This window comes from Carcharhinus amblyrhynchos, chromosome 18 (assembly GCF_965287045.1).
Source record: "Carcharhinus amblyrhynchos chromosome 18, sCarAmb.v2.hapA, whole genome shotgun sequence".
NCBI classification, from domain to species: Eukaryota; Metazoa; Chordata; class Chondrichthyes; order Carcharhiniformes; family Carcharhinidae; genus Carcharhinus; species Carcharhinus amblyrhynchos.
Genome location: NC_137341.1, coordinates 55,466,245 through 55,493,876, shown reverse-complemented (window position 1 = coordinate 55,493,876; position 27,632 = coordinate 55,466,245). Strand labels below are relative to the sequence as shown.

The 27,632-nt window shown below is 44.5% G+C and overlaps 1 protein-coding gene and 1 long non-coding RNA gene across 2 annotated transcripts in view; one reads left to right on the top strand and one right to left on the bottom strand.

Moving 5' to 3' along the window:
- Positions 1–252: 252 nt before the first annotated feature.
- Positions 253–20,923, bottom strand: LOC145355142 (uncharacterized). Its single transcript, XR_013888926.1, has 3 exons — positions 20,841–20,923; positions 13,104–13,162; positions 253–1,683 (listed from the first exon to the last, which is right to left on the bottom strand). It is a non-coding gene; the product is annotated as an uncharacterized LOC145355142 (long non-coding RNA).
- tmc7 (transmembrane channel like 7) overlaps positions 20,804–27,632 on the top strand; it is an 86,821-nt gene continuing 79,992 nt past the window's right edge. The window contains exon 1 of the mRNA XM_080207053.1: positions 20,804–20,917. Coding sequence (XP_080063179.1) covers positions 20,875–20,917 — 43 coding nt within the window. The 5' untranslated portion in view covers positions 20,804–20,874. The remainder of the gene's footprint in view (positions 20,918–27,632) is intronic.

Sequence of the window (27,632 nt, the reverse complement as noted above, 5' to 3'; positions counted from 1 at the left end):
AGCCCTCATAATCATAATGATGTGGAGTTGCTGGTGTTGGATTGGGGTGGGCATAGTAAGAAGCCTCACAACACCAGGTTAAAGTCCAAATAAACCTGTTGGACTTTAAACTAAAGTGTGGCACAAGGAATCAAATTTGGGATGATGTGGTAAACCAAAGAATAGACACAAGTCAAGAGGGAAAGGTATGAATATAGAAAATAATAAACAGACAGAGAGTATAAAACTGAAAGGCTCTATATTTGAGTGCACACAACATTCAAAAAACAGACAAACTCAGACTCAATCTGACACTGTTCCCCGTGATTTTAACCCCCTGGTGAAACTAGTTTCTGGCACTGAGCAACAATTCTATCAAAATGTTCAGTTAAATATGACAAGCACACACATGGTTAATGTCCATCCTGGCTGGTCTTCATCGATCTCACTGCTATAAACCAGCAGTTTCAGTGCTGCAGAAGGAACTGTATTCGGCAGCAGCACAGATAACACGATTCTGCTTAGTGTGATCTTTCCAGCAGGGGTCGCTGGTGGCAATCAAGAATGGAAATCCTGGCTGATTTTCTTTTAGTAAGAAGTCTCACAACACCAGATTAAAGTCCAACAGGTCTATTTGGTACCACAAGCTTTCGGAACTCTGCTCTGAAGATGTTCATCTTCATCAATGTCATGTTGAAGGCTTGGAGAAGATGTTGTAGCTTCTCTGCGCCGGGGAAGTGCTGGACGATGAAGGGTACTCTGTCCACCGTGTCCCGTGATTTTCTCCTGAGGAGGTTGGTGTGGTTTTTCGCTGTGGTGCATCGGAACAATTGATCAATGAGTCGAGTGCCATATCTTGTTCTTATGAGAGTGTTTTTCAATATTATCCACATCATGACTTTATTTTACCATTCCAACACATGTTGGGGGTACAGTCTTTGTCATTTGACTTGGGATGTCTAACTAAGCCTGGGGGATCTAAACAGGGAACTTCTGTGAAAGCATCACACTGATCTGGTTTATCCAGCAATTCATGAATGGTAGCCTGCATATCTGCCCGTGTTACCCAACAGACGATGCCAATATCAGCATCCTGTAAAACAGGAAGTACTGCTATGCATTGTTTCGGCTATACTGCTTTGATTCTTGTAACTAAATGTAGTTACATTTTGACTTTACCTTTACAGCTCAGGGATCTAACTGGGACACATCATGTTAACTATATTTAAATAAATACAGGTGGGGGGAATTAACTGGAGATTCATTCAGTCAAAAAGGAACAGATTGAAACTTGTTTTTGGACAAGAGTGGACATGTTTGTAATGCATTTCTTTGTAAAATAAATTTCGATAGAGGTTTGTAAAGATTAGCTCCATTTCCGGATTTCACCACCTGGCTTTCTGGATTATAACAATAGTATCTGTAATATTTGGAGGTGACTTGATGTGGCTCCAACAACAAGAAGGGTTTATTAAACTATATCAACTATTAAGGGGCTGACAGAACGTATGCACAGGTCTTCTGTCTTCTCTTCCCAAGCTCCAACTGAGATTCTCCCAGTCCCAGAACGTGTGGCCTTGCTGCTGACTGGCTTGGCTTCCCTCACGCCTGTTCTATTGGGCCTGGCCCAATCATATAGCCCCGCATGGGAGCCCCGCTTAAAGGGACCACATTACCACTCTCCATCCCCCAACAAGAGTCCACCTATGCACGAAAACAAAAGAGAAACAACATCACACACAGGCACACAGACACAATAACACATTAGGGAGACCAAAGGAAAATCCATTCACAAAGTCAGTCGATCTGGAGACTCCTGGACTGGAATGCTGCAACTCAATACAGGATGCCTCAGCAACCACTGAACCCAGACCGCCAGAGGCAAACATCAGCTCAGGGTCCGCATCTTTCCCGATGGCTTCTCCCTCCTTGGCTACAGAAGCCAGAGGCTGCCTCAGCCCCACACAAGTTGCGGGTATCCCTGGTTCCATACCTGGTAAATGAGTCTGCAGAGAGAACGCCCCTTTGGTTCACTGGATCAGGCTCAGCTCCCTTCCTCAAATAATCCACATGGTTTTTTTTACAGTGACCTTGTACTTCTAACGTGTATGAAACTAGTCTCATTCTCTCTACAATTCTTCCTGACATCCAGGCCGGTCCATTGCCAAACGTTCTCATCATAACAAGATCATTGACCTCAAAGGCTCGGTCTCCGGTCTCCCAGTCATGGTCCATCTTCTTTCTGGGAGATTTGTCCAGCCTCTTTTCTCCCTGATAAATCTGGAAACATCAAATCCAAGTGGGTTTGTGGGCATCGCCCTCATTAATAATTCAGCTGATGTAACCCTGGTGGTCACATTCAGAGCAGTATTATAGAACAAGAAACCTGCCAAGTATAAAGTTAGTGTCCTCTGAGTTTGCTTCTTCAGAGAAGCTTTAAATGTCTGTACGGCTCGCTCTGTTAAGCCATTTGAGATTGGGTGTTAAGGGGTTGATCAAACATGGCGTATCCCATTTGACCTGACAAACTGGTGGAACTCCTCAGCTGTAAATGTTGTGCCATTGCTGGACACTAAAGGTAAATGACCATAGGCTAGTCTCCCCTTTGAAGGGGATAGCTGACTGGTTGTGATTTAATCTGAGGATTACCACACCTCAGAAGAGGGGCAGGACCTTCATGAATAACCTCAGCCGGTATGGGAATTGAACCCATGCTGGTGGGGTCTCACTGTGTCATAAACCAGCTGTCCAATCGACTGAGCTAAGTCAGACACTCAGACATTACAGCTGCGATCTTTTGACCTCGTCCCATCTAAATGTCAGCAAGGCAAGGTGGTAAGATCGGGTGGAAGGCAAAAATTCAGAAATGCGCCCAGTTTTCCGACTCTCCCAATCTTATCGGCTTTGTTTTGTTGCTGAAATCAGCCCAGAAAGAGTGTCAACCAACTTAAATATTAATGGCATAGTTTACATGTCATTAATGAGTCGTGAACACACTCACTCAGTCTGTGTGTGGGGGGGAGGAGGGTGGGGGAGGAAGGTGGGGGGGAAGAGTAGGCAGATTCCCTTCCCTAAAGGACATTAATGAATCAGATGAGTTTTTCCAACAATTGACAATGGTTTTATGGTCATCAGTAGATTCTTAATTCCAGATATTTTTTATTCAGTTCAAACTCCACCATCAGCCACGGCGAGATTCAAATCTGGCTCCCCAGAATATTAGCTGAATTTCTGGATTGATAGTCTAGTGATAACATAGAAACTAGAAGCAGGATTTATGTGAGAATGGTATTGGAGAAAGAGTAGAGGGAAATGGATAGCAGTCAACAGGAAAGGATGGAGAGGAAGGTCATTTAAGTTAAGTTTTAAAAAATCAGGGAAAGTTAAAAAATTAGAAAAAGCTAAAGACTTTATGTGAAGAGGACTTGGATTTTTTTGGCACAGCCATAAAAACACAGAAACCAGAAGCAGGAGGCCATTCGGCCCTTCGACCCTGCTCCACCATTCATCTTCATCATGGCTGATCATCCAATTCAATGTCCTAATCCCCTCTTCCCCCCCATATCTCTTGATCTCTTTAGCCCCTTTAGCGATATCTAATTTCTTCTTGAAATCACACAATGTTTTGGCCTCAACTACTTTCTGTGGGACTGAATTCCACACATCCACCACCCTCTGGGTGAAGAAATTTCTCCTCACCTCAGTTCTAAAAGGTTTATCCCTTATCCTCAAACTCTGATCCTGTGGTTCTGGGCACCCCCACCAATGGGCACATTCTTTGTGAATCTACCCTGTCTAGTCCTGTTAGAATTTTATAAGTTTCTATGAGATCCCTCTCACTCTTCTAAACTCCAGTGAGTATAATCCTAACCAATTTAGTCTCTTCTCATATGACAGACCTGCCATCCCAGGAATCAGCCTGGTAAACCTTTATTGCAGTCCCTCAGTAACAAGCACATCCTTCCTCAGATAAGGACACCAAAACTGCACACAATACTCCAGGTGTGGTCTCACCAACACCCTGAACAATTGCAGCAAAACATCCCTATCTCTATACTCAAATCCTCTCGCTATGAAGGCCAACATACCATTTGCCTTTTTTACTGCCTGCTGTACCTGCATGTTTTCAGTGACTGATGCATAAGGACACCCAAGGTCTTGCTGAGTATCCACCTCTCTCATTTGCACCCATTCAAGTAATAATCTGTCTTCCTATTATTGTTACCAAAGTGGATAACCTCACATTTATTCACATTATACTGCATCTGCCATGCAGATGTCCACACACTCAGCCTGTCCAAATTACACTGAAGCATCGCTACATCCTCGTCACAGCTCACCCTCCCAACCAACTTTGTACCATCTGCAAATTTGGTGAAAATACATTCAGTTCCTACTTCCAAATCATTAATATACAACGTGAACAGTTGGGATCCGTGCACAGATCCCTGCGGAACCCTATTAGTCACTGACTGCCAATCAGAAAAAGACCCATTTATGCCAATTCTTTGCTTCCTATCTGCTAACCAGCTTTCTATCCATCTCAAAACATTACCTGCTATCCCATGTGCTTTAACTTTACATGAAGATCATTGTTCGCATTAGCCAAAGGCAGAATTCCACAAGGTATGATGGTAAAGGGCATTCAGAAAGAACCACATTCTCAGGGAATAATAAAACCTTGGAAATATGTATGTTTTATCAGCAGAGTATCTAATGGTGTAACACTCAGGGCAACTTTATGAATAGGCTTATTCACTGTCTAGATAAGATGGATGCATGCCTGGATGTGGGATCATGTGTTAGTTTGAGTTGACAGTGACCTGAAGGGAAATTTGTGGGAATGTTAATTTTGAACTTAGTGCCCAGGCATCTGGTTACTAAGGGATACAAGATGTTGAGTTAGCCAAAATGGGAAATTACATCTGGATTTTATAGCAAAAGAAATACCATTATACCAGAAGATAAGGTGCAATTGGCTAGAGTATATGACGGACATTATTGTTGATTTGTGTACATTGAACACGAAAACTAATGAAACTAATGAAAGGCAGATGTATCTGATAAGAAAATATACAATTGATCTAAGTTGAACTGTATACATCAGAACTTATTAGAGACATCTTGCTACTCTGCGTCTCAAGGGGCCTAGGACTCTTTGATAATTTCTCCCTATAATCGTTAAAGGAAGTCATGTTTTTAAAATGAAACACTTGCTTTCATGAGTTTTGTAACGTCAGAAATTTCGGCAATACCTGGCTACCTTACAAACCCCCTATAGGGACCTACATTCTTTTTTGGCAATCTTTTTCTCCTTACATACCTATAAAAATTTTATAATCTATTTTTATGTTCCTCGCTAACTTACTTTCATACTCTATTTTTCCCTTCTTAATCGGTACCTTGGTCCCCCTTTGCTGAATTTTAAACTGCTCCCAATCCTCAGACCTATTATCTTTTCTTGCCAATTAGTATTAGATTCAAAGAAGAAGCATACTATCTCTAATTTCCCTTGTAAGCCATGGTTTGGCCACAATTCCCTTACCACTCTTGTGCCAACCAGGAATAAACAGCTTCTGGAGTTCACCTATTTGTTTTTTAAATGCCTGCCGTTGCCTGTCCACTGTCTTTCCTTTCAGTAATGTTTCCTAGTCCATCACGGCTAATTCATGCCTCATACCATCATAGTTACCTTTATTGAGATTCAGGACCCTGGTCTCAGAATCAACTACATCACTATCCACCTTGACATAGAATTCTACTACATTATGGTCACTTGTTCCCCATGGGTTCTCTCACAACTAGATTGCCAACTAATCCTTTCTCATTGCATAATAGCCAGTCCAAGATGGCCTGCTCCCTTGTTGGTTCCTCAGTATTGCTCCAGAGAACCATCCCGTATGCATGGATCTGGCTTGTGAGCTGGTGCTGACCATAATCCAGAACCCCAGAGAAGGAATCTCAAAAGGCAAGACTGAACCCTGTGGATGGACCATTATTAAACCTCTGAGAAGGAGTGAATTTTTATTGCAAATTCCAAAGCAAGATCTCCAAAGGAGATTTGAAACCCTTGTGAAAAAGACAAAGTCACACTGGGACTAACACCTGGGTGATTTGTTGAAAAATCCATGGTTGCATCTGTCATTTATTCTGTCATATGATGTGTCCATTTCTGCAGCTGTGTGGATGATAACCAGCTTTTCTCCACCCTTTTCATGTAAGACTGCTTATCTGACAATCAATGCATTGGTGTGGTTAAATCTGACGGCTATACGTACAAGGTTTTCAGAAGCTGAAGTGGCAGAGGTAAACAATGTCATTCAGGCAAAAGTAGGCTGGCTTTATGATTGAAAGAAGATGGGATCAGAAACTCAGTTCTGGGTTGAATAAAGTAATATGCTTGTAAAGAATCTGATGCAACCTGACAGGCTCATTGTGGAGGTTTGAAGGAACAGAACTTTTTGCCGGAGGTAGAGACCATGATCTTGGGCTTCTTAATATTTAGTTGGAAGATGCTAAGTTGCAACAAATCTACAGTGTTTTGACAAACTCGAATTTTCACAGCACTTTTCCAAGAATGACTATGTTGGAAAATAAGAACTTCATAGGCTACAAAATCTCTGAGATATCCTGAGGTCATGGAATATTGTACATAAATGAAACTTCTTTCCTTCCTTAACCCTATATTTTCCATTTTAGCCCTTAAAATTCATGGTGCTACATCATCCCTGTGTTTTCTTCTGAGCAGAAGAGTTACAAGATCAGAAGAGGTGGAAACCCAAATGAGGGGAGAGGCAAAGCAATCATCCAAAATGTTGGCAGCTTTATTTCAGAACATGGTGTTTCCTTATTGTAGGGAATGAAGGAGACAGAGCCAAGAGTATTAGACACAGGAGTATTAGCATGGATAGAAGTTTGGCTATCTAACAAAAAACAGAGTGTAGAGATAAACAACTCATTTGAGAAGTGACGGGAGGTATGCCACAGGAATCAGTACTGGGGCTTCAACTCTTTTACAATTTATATAAATAATTTAGATGAAAGTAAATTGTGAAGAAAACCAAGAGTCTGCAAAGGGATTTAGATAGATTAGTTGAGTGATAAAGATCTGGCAAATCATATAATTGCTACAGTGCAGAAGGAGGCTATTTGGCCCATTGAGTCGGCACCGACCACAATCCCACCTAGGCTCTATTCTCATAACCCCTCACATTTACCCTGCTTATCCCCCTGACACGAGGGTCAATTTAGCATGTCCAATTAACCTAACCTGCACATCTTTGGACTGTGGGAGGATACCAGAGCATCTGGAGGAAACGCACACAATGTGGAGAACATGCAAACTCCACACAGTGACCCAAGGCCAGAATTGAACCAAGGTCTCTGATGATGTGAGGCAGCAGTGCTAACCATTGTGCCACGATGCCACCCACAGAGTATAATGTGGGAAAATATGATGATGCCCATTTTGGCGGGATGAATAAAAAAAGGGTCATGTTATCTAAACAGTGAGAGATTGCAGAGTTCTGAGATGCAGGGGGATCTGGATGTCCTAATTCATGAATCACAATAGAATGCAGCTGCTGCATACTGGGGAAGCAGTGGCATAGTGTTAATGTCACTGGATTAATAATCCAGGGCAACGCTCTAGGGACCTGAGTTCGAATCCTACCATGTCTGACAGCAAAATTTGAATTCAATAAAAGTCTGGTATTAAAAATCTAATAAGGACTATGATTTATTGTGAAAAAACCTACCAGGTTCACTAACGTCCTTCAGGGAAGGAAATCTGCCATCCTGAAGTCATATGGAATCCATGGTGAACTGGTAAGATGGATACCAAACAGGCTTGGGCAGAGAAAGCAGAGAGTAGCTGTAGAAGGATACTTTTCTAACTGGAGGTCTGTGACAAGTGGTGTTCCACAAGGATCAGTGTTGGGGCCTCTATTGTTTGTAATATGTATAAATGATTTGGGGGAAAATGTAGGTGGTCTGATAAGTAAATTTGCAGATAATACAAAATTGGGGAGTAATGGACAGCAAGGAGGATTGTCAGAGGATATAGCAGGATATAAATTGCTGGAGACCTGGGCCGAAGGATGGCAGATGGAAATTTAACCTGGACAAATGTGAGATGATGCAATTTGGAAGGTCTACTGCAGAAGGAAAGTACACAGTAAATGGTAGAACCCTTAGAAATATTAACACACAGAGGGATCTAGATGTGCAGATCCACAGTTCCCTGATGGTGGCAACTCAGGTGGACAAGGTGGTCAAGAAATCGTATGGCATGCTGGCCTTCATCGGTCGGGGCATTGAGTATAGGAATGGGAAAATCATGTTCCCATTGTTCCTGAGGAGCAGCATCGAGAGGCAGCGATTTTTGAGCGTGTGAGGAGGCCGCAAGAAAGGTACATTTTCTGTTTATATTTTTTAACTTGTTATTTCTAGTTTAAAGTCGCGAGTATCGGCGGTTTTTTTTAAAATTAGTTAGAAACCGGAAGTCGTCACTAGGACGCTTACCGGTAGTTGTAGTTTTTATTTCTCGGGTCCCTGACCCTATAAATTAGTGCAGAGAGGATACCCGATCCTCTACACTGGTAGAGAATCCCACCCTCCCACCTCCTCTAACCTATTTATAAGTGTGTGGGAAGTTTTTTTTTATTTTTTTTTCTGCTGGTAATTGTTTCAGGGATGGCAGTTCGGGCAGTAAGCTGCATCTCCTGTGGGATGTATGTAGTGAGGGACACCAGTAGTGTTTCTGGTGATTTTACCTGTAGGAAGTGTGTTCGATTGCAGCTTCTGGAGGAGCGTGTTAAGGAGCTGGAGGTGGAATTAGAGGAACACCGCATAATTTGGGAGGCAGAGGCGGACATCGATAGGAGTTATAAGAAGACAGTCAGTCCTAGAAATGAGTCTTGGGTAACTGCCAGGAAGAGGGGAAAGAAGCAATTGGGGGGACAATCCCCTGGGGCTGTTCCCCTCCAAAATAGGTTTTCGGTCCTGGAGGCTACAGTTGAGGAGGAATCAACTGGGGATAGCCAAAGGGAGCAGGTCTCTGGAGGTGAGCCTGTTGTGAAGGCTCAGGTGGTTAGGGGATGTAAAAGATTGGGTCTAGTGATTGGGGACTCCACAGTTAGGGGGACAGATAGGAGAGTCAGAGGTAATGGTAGGGACCCAGGGCTGGTGTGTTGCCTCCCAGAAGCTGGGGTCCGGGATGTATCGGAAAGGGTATTCAGGACTCTTAGGGGAGAGGGAGATCAACCCCAAGTTATAGTTCATGTGGGGACGCGTGACATAGGGAGGTTAAGGGAAGGGGATATTAAGCAGAAATTTATGGAGTTGGGGTGGAAACTAAAGGCCAAGTCAGAAAGAGTGGTTATCTCGGGACTCTTGCCTGTGCCACGGGATAGTTTAGAGCGGAATAGAGAGAGGGAAAGTTTGAACTCGTGGCTGGGGGGATGGTGCAGGAGGGAGGGGTTCAGGTACTTGAGCAATTGGGGCTCATTCTGGGGAAGGTGGGACCTCTACAGGAGTGATGGTCTACACCTGAATCAAAGGGGGACCAATATCCTGGGGGGTAAATTTGCAAAGGCTATGCAGGGAGGTTTAAACTGATTTGGAGGGGGGGTGGGATCCTGAGTAGAGGGGGTGAAAGTGAGGGGGGCATAGATGGGGACTGCAATGCAAGGCATCGTGGGGGTGGGGCGGAGCAGGGTTTGAAATGCGTATACTTTAATGCGAGGAGTATTCGCAATAAAGTGGATGAACTTGCAGCGTGGATCAGTACCTGGGACTTTGATGTTGTGGCCATTTCAGAGACATGGATAGAGCAGGGTCAGGAATGGTTGTTGCAGGTTCCGGGGTTCAAATGCTTCAGTCGGAGTAGAGAAGGAGGTAGAAGGGGGGGAGGGGTAGCATTATTAGTCAAGGATTGTATCACAGTGTCAGAGAGGAAGTTTGATGAGGACTTGTCTGTTGAGGTAGTATGGGCTGAGATTAGAAATAGGAGAGGAGAGGTCACCCTGTTGGGAGTCTTTTATAGACCTCCTAAAAGTTCTAGAGAGGTTGAGGAAAGGATTGCGGAGACGATCCTGGTTAGGAGTGAAAGTAATAGGGTAATTGTTATGGGGGACTTTAATTTTACTAATATTGATTGGAATTGCTATAGCTCTAGCTCGTTAGAGGGGTCAGTTTTTGTACAAAGCGTGCAGGAAGGTTTTTTGACTCAGTATGTAGATAGGCCAACTAGAGGTGAGGCTATATTGGATTTGGTGCTGGGAAATGAGCCAGACCAGGTGCTAGACTTGGAAGTTGGTGTGCATTTTGGTGATAGTGACCACAATTTGGTTACGTTCACCTTAGTGATGGAAAGGGATAGGCATGAACCTTGGGTCAGTAGTTTTAGCTGGGGGAAGGGTAATTATGAGGCTATTAGGAGAGAATTAGGAAGCATAGGTTGGACTAGGAGACTACAGGGACTGGGAACGTCCGAAATGTGGAGTTTTTTCAAGGAGCAGCTACTGCGAGTCCTTGATAGGTATGTCCCTGTCAGGCAAGGAGGAATTGGTAGAGCTAGGGAACCGTGGTGCACTAAAAAAGTTGATTCGTTGGTTAAAAAGAAAAAGGAGGCTTATGTTCGGATGAGACTTGAGGGCTCAGGTAGTGCACTAGGAAGTTTTGATTGGCTAGGAGGGAGTTGAAGAGTGAGTTAAGAAGGGCTAAAAGAGGACATGAGAAGACTTTGGCTGATAGGATTAAGGAGAATCCTAAGGCATTCTATAGGTATGTTAAGAACAGAAGGTTGGTTAGGGCAAGATTAGGGCCAGTTACAGACAGCAGAGGGAAGTTGTGTGTGGAACCGGAAGAGATTGGAGAGGCATTGAACCAATATTTCTCTTCGGTGTTCAGGCAGGGGGACATGAATGTAGCTGAGGAGAACACTGGGTTACAGGGGTGTAAACTAGACAGTATTGCAGTTGATAAGGGGGATGTGCTGGATACTCTTGAGGGTTTGAAAATAGATAAGTCCCCTGGTCCGGACGGGATTTACCCTAGGATTCTCTGGGAGGCAAGAGAGGTGATTGCAGAGCCTCTGGCTCTGATCTTCAGGTCGTCGTTGGTCTCAGGTATAGTGCCGGAAGATTGGAGGATAGCGAATGTTGTCCCATTGTTTAAGAAGGGGAACAGAGACTTCCCTGGGAATTATAGACCGGTGAGTCTTACTTCTGTTGTGGGCAAGGTTTTAGAAAAAATTATTAGGGATAGGATTTATAGTTATTTGGAGAGTAATGAATTGATTGGAGATAGTCAGCATGGTTTTGTAGCGGGTAGGTCGTGCCTTACTAACCTTATTGAGTTTTTTGAGAAAGTGACCAAAGAGGTGGATGGGGGTAAGGCAGTTGACGTGGTATATATGGATTTTAGTAAGGCGTTTGATAAGGTTCACCATGGTAGGCTTCTGCAGAAAATGCAGATGGGATTGAGGGTAATCTAGGAAATTGGATCAGGAATTGACTAGCAGATAGGAGACAGAGGGTGGTGGTTGATGGTAAATATTCGTCATGGAGTTCAGTTACGAGTGGTGTGCCTCAGGGATCTGTTTTGGGGCCACTGCTGTTTGTAATTTTTATTAATGATCTGGATGAGGGTATAGTTGGGTGGATTAGTAAATTTGCTGATGACACCAAAGTCGGAGGTGTGGTAGATTGTGAGGAAGGGTGTCATAGTTTGCAGGGAGACTTAGACAGGTTGCAGAGCTGGGCCGAGAGGTGGCGGATGGAGTTTAATGCGGAGAAGTGTGAGGTAATTCACTTTGGTAGGAATAACAGATGTGTTGAGTATAGGGCTAACGGGAGGACTCTGAATAGTGTGGATGAACAGAGGGATCTAGGTGTATGTGTACATAGATCCCTGAAAGTTGGGAATCAAGTAGATAAGGTTGTTAAGAAGGTATACGGTGTCTTGGCGTTTATTGGTAGGGGGATTGAATTTAGGAGTCGCAGCGTCATGTTGCAACTGTACACAACTCTGGTGCGGCCGCACTTGGAGTATTGTGTGCAGTTCTGGTCCCCACATTATAGGAAGGATGTGGAGGCTTTGGAGAGGGTGCAGAGGAGGTTTACCAAGATGTTGCCTGGTATGGAGGGGAGGTCCTATGAGGAGAGACTGAGGGATTTGGGGTTGTTTTCGCTAGAAAGAAGGCGGCTGAGAGGGGATCTTATTGAAACATATAAGATGATTAGAGGTTTAGATAGGGTGGATAGTGATAGCCTTTTTCCTCGGATGGAGAAAGCTAGCACGAGGGGGCATGGCTTTAAATTAAGGGGGGGTAGTTATAGGACGGATGTCAGGGGTAGGTTCTTTACCCAGAGGGTGGTGAGGGATTGGAATGCCCTGCCTGCTGCAGTTGTAAATGCGCCTAGTTTGGGGGCGTTTAACAGATCCGTGGGTAGGTTTATGGATGAAAAGGGATTGGTTTAGGTTAGAGGGTCATTGTTTTTTAACTGGTCGGCGCAACATCGTGGGCCGAAGGGCCTGTTCTGCGCTGTAATGTTCTATATTCTATGTTGCAGCTGTATAAGATTTTGGTTAGGCTGCAGTTGGAGTATTGTGTACAATTCTGGTCGCTGCGCTCGCAGAAAGATGTTGATGCATTGGAAAGAGTGCAGAAGTGATTTACCAGGATGTTGCCTGGTTTGGAGGATATGGACTATGAAGAAAGTTTGGATAAACTTGGATTGTTTTCACTGGAACATCGGAGGATGAGGGAGGACCTGATAGAGGTTTACAAGATTATGAGAGGCTTGGATAGGGTGGATAGTCAGTCTTTTTCCCAGGGTCAAAGGGTCAAATACTAAGGCGCATAGGTTGAGTGAGAGGGGGAAAGCTTAAAAGAAATGAAAGGGGCAAGTTTTTCCACACAGAGGGCGGTGAATGTCTGGAACGCACTAATGGAGGAGGTGGTGGAAGCAGATTCTATAACAACATTCAAAGAGGCATCTGGATAGATACATGAATAGGCAGAGAATAGAGGGATATGGACCACGTAGAGGTGAGGAAACATTCAATACGAGACTTGGTGGGCCAAAGGGCCTGTTTCTGTACTGTTCTTTGTTCCTTACCTGATCTGGTCTACATTTGACTCCTGGTCCACAGAAATGTGGCCGTTACTGTATTCCATCTGAAACCCAGTTCAAGAGCAAGCAATTAAAATTGGGCAATAAATGCTGGCCCAGCCAGTGATGCCCACATCCTATCAATAAACTAAAAAGTAATTAACAAAGTTAATAGAATGCTACTGTTAATTGTGAGGGAGATTAAATACAAGAGTGGACAGATATAGGGGAATGGTAAGATCACATCTGGAGTGAATACAGTATTGGTCTCCTTATTTGCTTCTGAGCTGTAAATTTTCTATGGTTTCTAGGAAAGATGTAAATGAATTTTGAGCAGTTCGGAGAAGGTTTACTAGATTTTTTGGAAGGCTGAAGGGAAGCTCGTTTAAACCCTTTCTGCCAGCGAAGTCTGTGTTTCTCTGGAGTCTGCATGTTTAGTTGAATTCAGTGTTTAGCTGTAGCCAGTATGTTTTTAGCTTTTGATTTGATTTATTATTGTCACATTTATTGGTATACAGTGAAAGTTTTTTTTTGCACACTATTTAAAGCATACCATTCACAGAGAAGGAAAGTAGACAGTGCAGAATGTAGTATTACAGTCGTAGCTAGGGTGTAGAAAAAGATCACTTTAGTTGAGGTAGGTCCATTCAAAAGTCTGATGGCAGCAGGGAAGAAACTGTTCTTGAATTGGTTGGTACACATCCTGAGACTTTTGTATCTTTTTCCCAATGGAAGAAGGTGGAAGACTATGGCCAGGTTGCATGGAGTAGTTAATTATGCTGGCTGCTTTTCCAAGGCAATGAAAGTATAGACAGTGTCAATGGGTGGGAGGCTGGTTTGGGTGATGGACTGGGCTTTGTTCATGACCCTTTGTAGTTTCTTGCAATTTTGAACAGAACAGGAACTAGAGTCCCAGGTCAGCCACATGGACTCCCGCCAACTATGGCAAATTCTGCAAGACATAACAGGCGTTATGAAGGTGTGTAATATCGCCAGCTCCAACACACCTCTCCCTGGTGAGCTCAATGCATTCGATACCCATTTTGAGCAAGAGGTCAGTGAGAACACGCCCTCGGCCCGAGATGAACCTGTATGAGGTTATCATTGCAGATGTCAGGGCAGCTTTCTCGAATGTCAACCCACGGAAAGCAACTGGCCTGGATGGGGTACCTGGACAAGCACCCAGATTCTGCACGGATCAGCTGGCAGGGGATTCGCAGACATCTTCAACCTCTCTTTACAACAATCTGAGGTCCCTATCTGCTTCAAGAAGGCAATCAGGATCCTGGTACTAAAGAAAAGCCAAGCAGTGTGCCTTATAACATAGAATACAGAACACAGCACAGTACAGGCCCTTTGGCCCTTGATGTTGTGCCAAGCTATGTCCGAACCCTAGATCAAGCTATTCCACTCCCTATCATTCTGGTGTGTTCCATGTGCCTATTCAATAACCGCTTGAAAGTTCCTAAAGTGTCCGACTCCACCATCACAGCAGACAGTCCATTTCACACTCCAACCACTCTCTGAGTAAAGAATCTACCTCGGATATCCCTCCTATATCTCCCACCATGAACCTTATAGTTATGCCCCCTAGTAACAGCTACATCCACCCGAGGAATAGTCTTTGCACGTCCACTCTATCAATCCCTCTCATCATCTTATAAACCTCTAAGTCACCTCTCATCCTCCTCTGCCCTAAAGAGAAAAGCCCCAGCTCTTTCAACCTTTTCTCATAAGACTTACCCTCCAAACCAGGCAGCATCCTGGCAAATCTCCTCTGCACTCTCTCCAATGCTTCCACATCCTTCTTACAGTGAGGTGACCAGCACGGCACACAATATTCCAAATGTGGTCTCACCAAGGTCCTGTACAGTTGCAGTACAACCCCATGACTCAACTTCAAACCCCCTGTTAATAAACGCTAACACACAATAAGCCTTCTTCACGACTCTATCCACCTTCAGAGATCTGTGGATATGAACCCCAAGACCTCTGTTCCTCCACATTCCTCAGAACCCTGCCATTGACCCTGTAATCTGCATTCAAATTTGTCCTACCAAAATGAATCACCTCACACTTATCAGGGTTAAACTCCACCAGCCACTTTTCTGCCCAGCTCTGCATCCTATTAATGTCTCTTTGCAGCCTACAAGAGCCCTCCACCTCATCCACTACTCCACCAATCTTGGTGTCATCAGAAAAATTTACAAACCCACCCTTTAGCCCCCTCTTCCAAGTCATTGATAAAAATCAAAAATAGCAGAGGACCCAGCACTGACCCCTGTGGTACACCGCTGGTAACTGGCCTCCAGTCTGAAAATTTTCCTTCTACCACCACCCTCTGTCTTCTATGAGACAGACAGTTACTTATCCAATCCGCTAAATTTCCTTCTATTCCACACCTCCTTACTTTCTTCATGAGCCTACCATGGGGAACCTTATCAAACGTCTTACTAAAATCCATGTATATGACATCAACTGCTTTACCTTTGTCTACACATTTAGTTACCTCCTCAAAGAATTCAATCAAATTTGTGAGGCAGGAGTTACCCCTCACGAAACCATGCTGAGAATCCCGGATTAAACTGCATTTTTCCAAATGATCATAAATCCTATCCCTCAGGACCCTTTCCATTAACTTACCAACCACCAAAGTAAGACTAACCGGCCTATAATCACCAGGGTCATTCCTGTTTCCTTTCTTGAAGACGGGAACAACATTTGCCACTCTCCAGTCCTCTGGCACAATCCCCATGGACAGTGAGGACCCAAAGATCAAAGCTAAAGGCTCCGCATCTCATCCCTTGCCTCCCAAAGTATCCTAGGATGTATCCCATCTAGCTTTATTGACCCTCAGGTTTTTCAAAATTGTTAATACATCTTCCCTCAGAACATCTACCTCCTCCATCCTATCAGCCTGTATCACACACTCATCCTCAAAATCATGGCCCCTCTCCTTAGTGAGCACTGAAAAGTATTCATTCAATGCCTCACCCATCTCTTCTGACTCCATGCACAAGTTCCACGACTATCCTTGACTGGCCCTAACCTCACCCTGGTCATTCTTTTATTTCTCACATAAGAGTAAAAAGCCTTGGGGCTTTCCTTGAGTGTCAATGGGTGCTATTCGGATTGGCGGTTGGTGACTAGTGGGGTGCCCCAGGGGTCGGTGCTGGGGCCTCAGCTATTTACCATTTATATAGATGATCTGGAGGAGGGAACCGAGTGTAGGGTGTCGAAATTTGCTGATGACACCAAGATTGGGGGAAAGGCAAATTGTGCGGAGGGTGTGGAGAGTCTGCAGAAGGATCTAGATAGGCTGGGCGAATGGGCCAGGAAATGGCAAATGGAATTTAATGTTGGCAAGTGTGAGGTGGTCCACTTTGGTAGGAAGAATGGTAGGAAGGACTATTACTTACGTGGCGAAAAACTGCAGCAGGCGACGGTGCAGAGGGACCTCGGGGTCCTTGTGCATGAGTCGCAAAAACCCAGCCTGCAGGTGCAGCAGGTGGTCAGGAAGGCGAATGGGATGCTGGCCTTCATAGCGAAGGGGATTGAATATAAAAGTAGGGAGGTCTTGCTGCAGCTGTATAGGGCATTGGTGAGGCCGCAGCTGGAGTACTGTGTGCAGTTTTGGGCGCCGCACCTGCGCAAGGATATTTTGGCCTTGGAGGGAGTGCAGAGGAGGTTTACTAGGCTGATACCGGAGTTGAGGGGGTTGAGCTATGAGGAGAGGCTGAATAAACTAGGCTTGTACTCGTTAGAGTTTAGAAGAATGAGGGGAGATCTCATTGAGACGTATAAGATGATGAATGGGATGGATAGGATAGAGGTGGAAAGACTCTTCCCGCTCAAAAAAGACAGTAGGACTAGGGGGCACAGCCTCAAGATAAAGGGGGGGCGGTTCAGAACGGAGTTGAGGAGGAACTTCTTCACTCAAAGGGTGGTGAATCTCTGGAATTCTCTGCCTGTTGAAGTGGTGGAGGCTGCCTCGCTAAATATTTTTAAGAAGCGGGTTGATGGGTTTTTGATAAGAGAAGGGATTAAGGGTTATGGGGAGAGGGCGGGAAAGTGGAACTGAGCCACGACAGATCAGCCATGATCTTATTGAATGGCGGGGCAGGCTCGAAGGGCCAGATGGCCTACTTCTGCTCCTATTTCTTATGTTCTTATGTTGATGTGTCCTGCCAAGGACTTCTCATGCCTCCTCCTAGCTCTCCTAAGCCCTTTTTTTAAACTCATTCCTAGCTACCTTGTAACCCTCAAGCGACCCAACTGAACCTTGTTTTCTCATCCTTACAATATGCTTCCTTTTTCCTTTCAAAAAGGCATTCAACCTCCTTTGTGAACCATGGTTCCCTCACTCGGCCATTTCCTCCCTGCCTGACAGGGACATACCTATCAGGGACATGCAGCATTTGTTCCTTGAAAAAGCTCCACTTTTAGTTTGTGCCCATACCTGAGTTTCTGTTTCCATCTTATGCTCCCTAGTTCTTCCCTAATTGCATCATAATTACCCCTGCCCCAATTATAAGCCTTGCCCTGCCGTGTGACCCTATCCCTCGTCATTGCAATAATGAAGGACACTGAATTGTGGTCACTATCTCCAAAGTGCTCCCCCACAAACAAATTTAACACTTGGCCCAGTTCATTACCCAGTAGTGAGTCCAATGTAGCTCCACCTCGTTGTCTTATCCACATATTGTGTCAGGAAACCCTCCTGCACACTCTGTACAAAAAGGTCCCATTCGAACTATTCAACCTATAAAGGTTCCAATCAATATTTGGAAAGTTAAAATCACCCATGATAACTACCCTGTGACCTCCACACCAATCCATTATCTGCTTTGCCATTTCCCCCTCCACATCTCTAAAACTATTTGGAGGCCTATAGAAAACTCCTGACAATGTGACCGATCCTTTCCTATTTCTAACTTCAGCCCATATTACCTCAGTAGACAGATCCCCCTCGAAATGCCTCTCAGCAGCTGTTAAACTATCCTTGATTAACAATGCTACTCCTCCAGCTTTTTTTAAATACCTTCCCTACTCTTACTGAAACATCTATACTCCGGAACTACCAACAACCATTCGTTAATGACTGTTGTCTGGTGGCTCTGACATCCATCACTACGGATTGCTTCAGAAGGTTAGTTGTGGCACAAATTAATTCCAGTCTCCCAGACTGCCTGGACCCACTACAGTTCAATTAGTGCTGCAACAGGTCCACAGTTCTGCACCAACCCTGGAACACGTAGATAACAAAGACCTATGTCAGACTCCCATTTATTGACTAAAGCTCAGCTTTCAACACCATTATTCCTATGAAACTCATCTCCAAACTCCATTGCCTGGGCCTTGGCTCCTCCCTCAGCGACTGGATGTTGAACTTCCGAACTTGCAGAGCACAAACAATAAGGAGAGGCAACACCTCTTCCACGATCATCCACAACACCAGTGCCCCACAAGGTTATGTTCTCAGCCCCCAACTATATTCTTATACACCTGTGTGTGACCAAATTCCCCTCCAACTCGATATTCAACTGTGCTGACAACACCACCGTAGTGGGTCAGATTGCAAACCATGACAAGACAGAGTACAGGAATGAAATAGAGAATCTGATGAATTGGTGCAACGACAATAATCCCTCCCTCAACGTCAACAAAACAAAGGAGGTTGTCATCAACTTCAGGAAGTATAAAGGAGAACATGCCCCTGTCTACATCAATGGGGACGAAGTAGAAAGGGTCGAGAGTTTCAAGTTTTTAGGTGTCCAGATCACCAACAACCTGTTCTAGTTCCCCCCATGCCGACGCTATAGTTAAGAAAGCCCACCAATGCTTTTACTTTCTCAGAAGACTAAAGAAATTTTGCATGTTACTTCCAACTCTCACCAACGTTTACAGATACACCACAGAAAGCATTCTTTCTGGTTATATCACAGCTTGGTATGGGCTCCTGCTGTGCCCAAGACCGCAAGAAATTACAAAAGATTGTGAATGTAGCCCAATCCATCACGCAAACCAGCCTCCCATCCATTGACTCTGTCTACATTTCCCACTGCTTGGCAAAGCAACCAGCATAATTAAGGATCTCATGCACCCCGGACATTCCCTCTTCCACCTTCTTCAGCCAGGAAAAAGATACAAAAGTCTGAGGTCACGTACCAACAGACTCAAGAACAGCTTCTTCCCTGCTGCTGTCAGACTTTTGAACGGACCTACCTCGCAGTAAGTTGATCTTTCTCTACACCCTCGCTGTGACTGTAACACTACATTCTGCACCTTGCCCTTTTTACCTTTGGGTAATGAACCAGACCAGACCAGGTGTTAGACTTGAAGGTAGGTGAGCACTTTGGTGATAGTGACCACAATTCAGTTACGTTTACCTTAGCGATGGAAAGGGATAAGCATATACCGAAGGGCAGAAGTTATAGCTGGGGAAAAGGTTTAGTCAGTGTGAGGTACAGTGAGTGTGAGTTGAGTCGGTGTGAGGTACAGTGAGTGTGAGTTTAGTCGGTGTGAGGGACAGTGAGTGTGAGTTGAGTCGGTGTGAGGTACAGTGAGTGTGTTTAGTCGGTGTGAGGTACAGTGAGTGAGTTTAGTCGGTGTGAGGGACAGTGAGTGTGAGTTGAGTCAGTGTGAGGTACAGTGAGTGTGTTTAGTCGGTGTGAGGTACAGTGAGTGAGTTTAGTCGGTGTGAGGTACAGTGAGTGAGTTTAGTCGGTGTGAGGGACAGTGAGTGTGAGTTGAGTCAGTGTGAGGTACAGTGAGTGTGAGTTGAGTCAGTGTGAGGTACAGTGAGTGTGAGTTTAGTCGGTGTGAGGGACAGTGAGTGTGAGTTGAGTCAGTGTGAGTTTAGTCAGTGTGAGGGACAGTGAGTGTGAGTTGAGTCAGTGTGAGGGACAGTGAGTGTGAGTTTAGTCGGTGTGAGGGACAGTGAGTGTGAGTTGAGTCAGTGTGAGTTTAGTCAGTGTGAGGGACAGTGAGTGTGAGTTGAGTCAGTGTGAGGGACAGTGAGTGTGAGTTTAGTCAGTGTGAGGTACAGTGAGTGTGAGTTTAGTCGGTGTGAGGTACAGTGAGTGTGAGTTTAGTCGGTGTGAGGTACAGTGAGTGTGAGTTTAGTCAGTGTGAGGTACAGTGAGTGTGAGTTGAGTGGGTGTGAGGTACAGTGATTGTGAGTTTAGTCGGTGTGAGGGACAGTGAGTGTGAGTTGAGTCGGTGTGAGGTACAGTGAGTGTGTTTAGTCGGTGTGAGGTACAGTGAGTGAGTTTAGTCGGTGTGAGGTACAGTGAGTGTGAGTTGAGTCGGTGTGAGGTACAGTGAGTGTGAGTTTAGTCGGTGTGAGGGACAGTGAGTGTGAGTTGAGTCAGTGTGAGTTTAGTCGGTGTGAGGGACAGTGAGTGTGAGGGACAGTGAGTGTGAGTTGAGTCAGTGTGAGGTACAGTGAGTGTGAGTTTAGTCGGTGTGAGGGACAGTGAGTGTGAGTTGAGTGAGTGTGAGGGACAATGAGTGTGAGTTGAGTCAGTGTGAGGTACAGTGAGTGTGAGTTTAGTCGGTGTGAGGGACAGTGAGTGTGAGTTGAGTGAGTGTGAGGGACAATGAGTGTGAGTTGAGTCAGTGTGAGGTACAGTGAGTGTGAGTTGAGTCGGTGTGAGGGACAGTGAGTGTGAGGGTCCGGAGCGGTTGTGAGCCGCTGTTCTCGAGCTGACCGGAAAAGGGCGGCTTCACCTGAGCACCTACCTGAGGGAGAGGGAGCGGATCTCAACCCGGCGCCATGCAGGGCAATCAGGGCCCCTCAAAGATCGGCAAGAGCTCCGGTGAGTGAGGCGCCGGGCGGGGGGGACTGGCCGGAGTGAGCGGGGGGGGGACCGGCCGGAGTGAGCGGGGGGACCGGCCGGAGCGGGCGGGCGGACGGACTGTCCCGGGCCTGGGCCTGGCGGCAGGAAGGTTCTGGAAGCGGCCTGGGCGAGCGGGAAGCGCCGGCCCGGGAAGGAGTTGAGGAATGTTCCTCCCGGAGGGAGGGGAACTCCGGGAAAAGTGTCCCTCAGCATTCCCCAAATCCCGGGGAATAACCACCGCCTGGGCAGGGAATGTTCTCATGGAGCTTCCCTCAAACTCCAATCCAGTCTGGTCTCAGTGTAAATTACTTCAAAATTCGGGGATTAAAACCAGTCAGCAAGAGTGTTTGATCAGCACTCAGTGCTGAATAACATCTTTCAGCTTGTCTGTGGTTAGTGGTAAACAATTGGCATCATTAGAACAACATTTAAAAAATCCCCTCTGGGATTTTATTAAACTGTTAAAACAAACACAGGGTCTGGGAGCTGTGTGTGTGTGAACAATACCAACATCTTTAATCTATATTAAACACAGGGAATGGGAGCTGTGTGTGTGTGAACAATACCAACATCTTTAATCTATATTAAACACAGGGAATGGGAGCTGTGTGTGTGTGAACAATACCAACATCTTTAATCTATATTAAACACAGGGAATGGGAGCTGTGTGTGTGTGAACAATACCAACATCTTTAATCTATATTAAACACAGGGAATGGGAGCTGTGTGTGTGTGAACAATACCAACATCTTTAATCTATATTAAACACAGGGAATGGGAGCTGTGTGTGTGTGAACAATACCAACATCTTTAATCTATATTAAACACAGGGAATGGGAGCTGTGTGTGTGTGAACAATACCAACATCTTTAATCTATATTAAACACAGGGAATGGGAGCTGTGTCTGTATGAACAATACCAACATCTTTAATCTATATTAAACACAGGGACTGGGAGCTGTGTGTGTGTGAACAATACCAACATCTTTAATCTATATTAAACACAGGGAATGGGAGCTGTGTGTATGAACAATACCAACATCTTTAATCTATATTAAACACAGGGACTGGGAGCTGTGTGTGTGTGAACGATACCAACATCTTTAATCTATATTAAACACAGGGACTGGGAGCTGTGTGTGTGTGAACAATACCAACATCTTTAATCTATATTAAACACAGGGAATGGGAGCTGTGTGTGTGTGAACAATACAAACATCTTTAATCTATATTAAACACAGGGACTGGGAGCTGTGTGTGTGAACAATACCAACATCGTTAATCTATATTAAACACAGGGAATGGGAGCTGTGTGTGTGTGAACAATACCAACATCTTTAATCTATATTAAACACAGGGAATGGGAGCTGTGTGTGTGTGAACAATACCAACATCTTTAATCTATATTAAACACAGGGAATGGGAGCTGTGTGTGTGTGAACAATACCAACATCTTTAATCTATATTAAACACAGGGAATGGGAGCTGTGTGTGTGTGAACAATACAAACATCTTTAATCTATATTAAACAGAGTGACTGGGAGCTGTGTGTGTGTGTGAACAATACCAACATCTTTAATCTATATTAAACACAGGGAATGGGAGCTGTGTGTGTGTGAACAATACCAACATCTTTAATCTATATTAAACACAGGGAATGGGAGCTGTGTGTGTGTGAACAATACCAACATCTTTAATCTATATTAAACACAGGGAATGGGAGCTGTGTGTATGAACAATACCAACATCTTTAATCTATATTAAACACAGGGAATGGGAGCTGTGTGTGTGTGAACAATACCAACATCTTTAATCTATATTAAACACAGGGAATGGGAGCTGTGTGTGTGTGAACAATACAAACATCTTTAATCTATATTAAACACAGGGACTGGGAGCTGTGTGTGTGTGAACAATACCAACATCTTTAATCTATATTAAACACAGGGAATGGGAGCTGTGTGTGTGTGAACAATACCAACATCTTTAATCTATATTAAACACAGGGAATGGGAGCTGTGTGTGTGTGAACAATACCAACATCTTTAATCTATATTAAACACAGGGAATGGGAGCTGTGTGTATGAACAATACCAACATCTTTAATCTATATTAAACACAGGGACTGGGAGCTGTGTGTGTGTGAACAATACCAACATCTTTAATCTATATTAAACACAGGGACTGGGAGCTGTGTGTGTGTGAACAATACCAACATCTTTAATCTATATTAAACACAGGGAATGGGAGCTGTGTCTGTATGAACAATACCAACATCTTTAATCTATATTAAACACAGGGTCTGGGAGTTGTGTGTGTGTATGAACAATACCAACATCTTTAATCTATATTAAACACAGGGAATGGGAGCTGTGTGTGTGTATGAACAATACCAACATCTTTAATCTATATTAAACACAGGGAATGGGAGCTGTGTGTGTGTGAACAATACCAACATCTTTAATTTATATTAAACACAGGGAATGGGAGCTGTGTGTGTGTGAACAATACCAACATCTTTAATCTATATTAAACACAGGGTCTGGGAGTTGTGTGTGTGTGAACAATACCAACATCTTTAATCTATATTAAACACAGGGACTGGGAGCTGTGTGTGTGTGAACAATACCAACATCTTTAATCTATATTAAACACAGGGAATGGGAGCTGTGTCTGTATGAACAATACCAACATCTTTAATCTATATTAAACACAGGGTCTGGGAGTTGTGTGTGTGTATGAACAATACCAACATCTTTAATCTATATTAAACACAGGGAATGGGAGCTGTGTGTGTGTATGAACAATACCAACATCTTTAATCTATATTAAACACAGGGAATGGGAGCTGTGTGTGTGTGAACAATACCAACATCGTTAATCTATATTAAACACAGGGACTGGGAGCTGTGTGTGTGTGAACAATACCAACATCTTTAATCTATATTAAACACAGGGACTGGGAGCTGTGTGTGTGTGAACAATACCAACATCTTTAATCTATATTAAACACAGGGAATGGGAGCTGTGTCTGTATGAACAATACCAACATCTTTAATCTATATTAAACACAGGGTCTGGGAGTTGTGTGTGTGTATGAACAATACCAACATCTTTAATCTATATTAAACACAGGGAATGGGAGCTGTGTGTGTGTATGAACAATACCAACATCTTTAATCTATATTAAACACAGGGAATGGGAGCTGTGTGTGTGTGAACAATACCAACATCTTTAATTTATATTAAACACAGGGAATGGGAGCTGTGTGTGTGTGAACAATACCAACATCTTTAATCTATATTAAACACAGGGTCTGGGAGTTGTGTGTGTGTGAACAATACCAACATCGTTAATCTATATTAAACACAGGGAATGGGAGCTGTGTGTATGAACAATACCAACATCTTTAATCTATATTAAACACAGGGACTGGGAGCTGTGTGTGTGTGAACAATACCAACATCTTTAATCTATATTAAACACAGGGAATGGGAGCTGTGTGTGTGTGTGAACAATACCAACATCTTTAATCTATATTAAACACAGGGACTGGGAGCTGTGTGTGTGTGAACAATACCAACATCTTTAATCTATATTAAACACAGGGACTGGGAGCTGTGTGTGTGTGAACAATACCAACATCTTTAATCTATATTAAACAGAGTGACTGGGAGCTGTGTGTGTGTGAACAATACCAACATCTTTAATCTACAATTAAACACAGGGAATGGGAGCTGTGTGTGTGAACAATACCAACATCTTTAATCTATACTAAACACAGGGACTGGGAGCTGTGTCTGTGTGAACAATGTAAGATGTCTCACAACATCAGGTTAAAGTTTGTTGTGAGACTTCTTACTGTGCTTACCCCAGTTCAACACCAGCGTCTCCACGTCATGTGTGAACAATACCAACATCTTTAATCTATATTAACCAATCTGTATTCAGACACAGTCTAAATCTGAAAGTATGAACTGGGATATCTATTCATGCCAAACCTGCGCAACAAAGAGAGGAAATGAGAGATATTGTTATGAGGCACAAAGGGAAAAAAATCCTGAAAGTAATCTCGATAGGCTGGGCGAATGGGCCAGGAACTGGCAAATGGAATTTAATGTTGGCAAGTGCGAGGTGGTCCACTTTGGTAGGAATAATGGTAGGAAGGACTATTACTTACGGGGCGAAAAACTGCAGCATGCGACGGTGCAGAGGGACCTCGGGGTCCTTGTGCATGAGTCGCAAAAACCCAGCCTGCAGGTGCAGCAGGTGATCAGGAAGGCGAATGGGATGCTGGCCTTCATAGCGAGGGGGATTGAATATAAAAGTAGGGAGGTCTTGCTGCGGCTGTATAGGGCATTGGTGAGGCCGCAGCTGGAGTACTGTGTGCAGTTTTGGTCGCCGTACTTACGCAAGGATATTTTGGCCTTGGAGGGAGTGCAGAGGAGGTTTACTAGGCTGATACCGGAGTTGAGGGGGTTCAGCTATGAGGAGAGGCTGAATAAACTAGGCTTGTACTTGTTAGAGTTTAGAAGAATGAGGGGAGATCTCATTGAGACGTATAAGATGATGAATGGGATGGATAGGATAGAGGTGGAGAGGCTCTTCCCACTCAGAAAGGACAGTAGGACTAGGGGGCACAGCCTCAAGATAAAGGGGGGGGCGGTTTAGAACGGAGTTGAGGAGGAACTTCTTCACTCAAAGGGTGGTGAATCTCTGGAATTCTCTGCCCATTGAAGTGGTGGAGGCTACCTCGCTAAATATTTTTAAGACGCGGGTTGATGGGTTTTTGATAAGCGAGGGGATTAAGGGTTATGGGGAGAGGGCGGGAAAGTGGAACCGAGCCACGACAGATCAGCCATGATCTTATTGAATGGCGGGGCAGGCTCGAAGGGCTGGATGGCCTACTCCTGCTCCTATTTCTTATGTTCTTATGTTTATGTTCTTATGTTCTAATAATATAGATGATCTGGAGGAGGGGGCTGAGTGTAGGGTGACAAAATTTGCTGATGACACGAAGATGAGTGGGAAAGCAAATTGTGCGGAGGGTGTGGAAAATCTGCAGAGGGATCTGGATAGGCTGAGCGAGTGGGCGAGGACCTGGCAGATGGAGTATAATGTTAGCAAGTGTGAGGTTATCCACTTTGGCAGAAATAATAGTAGGAGGGATTACTGTTTAAAAGGTGAAAAGCTGCAGCATGCTACAGTGCAGAGGGACCTGGGGGTCCTTGTGCACGAGTCGCAAAAACCCAGTCTGCAGGTGCAGCAGGTGATCAAGAAGGCGAATGGGATGCTGGCCTTTATAGCGAGGGGGATAGAATATAAAAGCAGGGAGGTCTTGCTGCAACTGTACAGGGCACTGGTGAGGCTGCAGCTGGAGTACTGTGTGCAGTTTTGGTTGCCGCACTTGTGGAAGGATGTATTGGCCTTAGAGGGAGTGCAGAGGAGGTTCACTAGGCTGATACCGGAGATGAGGGGGTTGGCCTATGAAGAGAGACTAAATAGACTGGGTCTGTACTCGTTGGAGTTTAGAAGGATGAGAGGGGATCTTATTGAGACGTATAAGATAATGAAGGGGATGGATAGGGTAGAGGTAGAGAGATTCTTCCCGTTTAGAAAGGATAGCAGGACTAGAGGACACAGCCTCAAGATCAGTCGGGGGGCAGTTTAGATCGGAGTTGAGGAGGAACTTCTTCACTCAAAGGGTGGTGAATCTCTGGAATTCTCTGCCCATTGAAGTGGTGGAGGCTACCTTGCTAAATATATTTAAGTCACGGGTAGATAGGTTTCTGATAGACAGAGGAATTAAGGGTTATGGGGAGAAAGCGGGAAAGTGGAACTGATCCACTTCAGATCAGCCATGATCTTATTGAATGGCAGGGCAGGCTCGAAGGGTTAGATGGCCTACTCCTGCTCCTATTTCTTATGTTCTTATGACAATCTGAAGGAATGGCACTTCCACACTTGTTAAATTTCAGTGCCAGTGAAGCTATTTGGCAATAGTTATTGTGGTGTTGAGAATTAGAGAGTCATAGAGGTTTAGAGAATTAGAGAGTCATAGAGAATTAGAGAGTCATAGATAAGGTTGTTAAGAAGGCATACGGTGTCTTGGCGTTTATTGGTAGGGGGATTGAATTTAGGAGTCGCAGCGTCATGTTGCAACTGTACAAAACTCTGGTGCGGCCGCACTTGGAGTACTGTGTGCAGTTCTGGTCCCCACATTATAGGAAGGATGTGGAGGCTTTGGAGAGGGTGCAGAGGAGGTTTACCAGGATGTTGCCTGGTATGGAGGGGAGGTCCTATGAGGAGAGACTGAGGGATTTGGGGTTGTTTTCGCTAGAAAGAAGGCGGCTAAGAGGGGATCTTATTGAAACATATAAGATGATTAGAGGTTTAGATAGGGTGGATAGTGATAGCCTTTTTCCTCGGATGGAGAAAGCTAGCACGAGGGGGCATGGCTTTAAATTAAGGGGGGGTAGTTATAGGACTGATGTCAGGGGTAGGTTCTTTACCCAGAGGGTGGTGAGGGATTGGAATGCCCTGCCTGCTGCAGTTGTAAATGCGCCTAGTTTGGGGGCGTTTAAGAGATCCGTGGATAGGTTTATGGACGAAAAGGGATTGGTTTAGATTAGTGGGTCATTGTTTTTTAACTGGTCGGTGCAACATCGTGGGCCGAAGGGCCTGTTCTGCGCT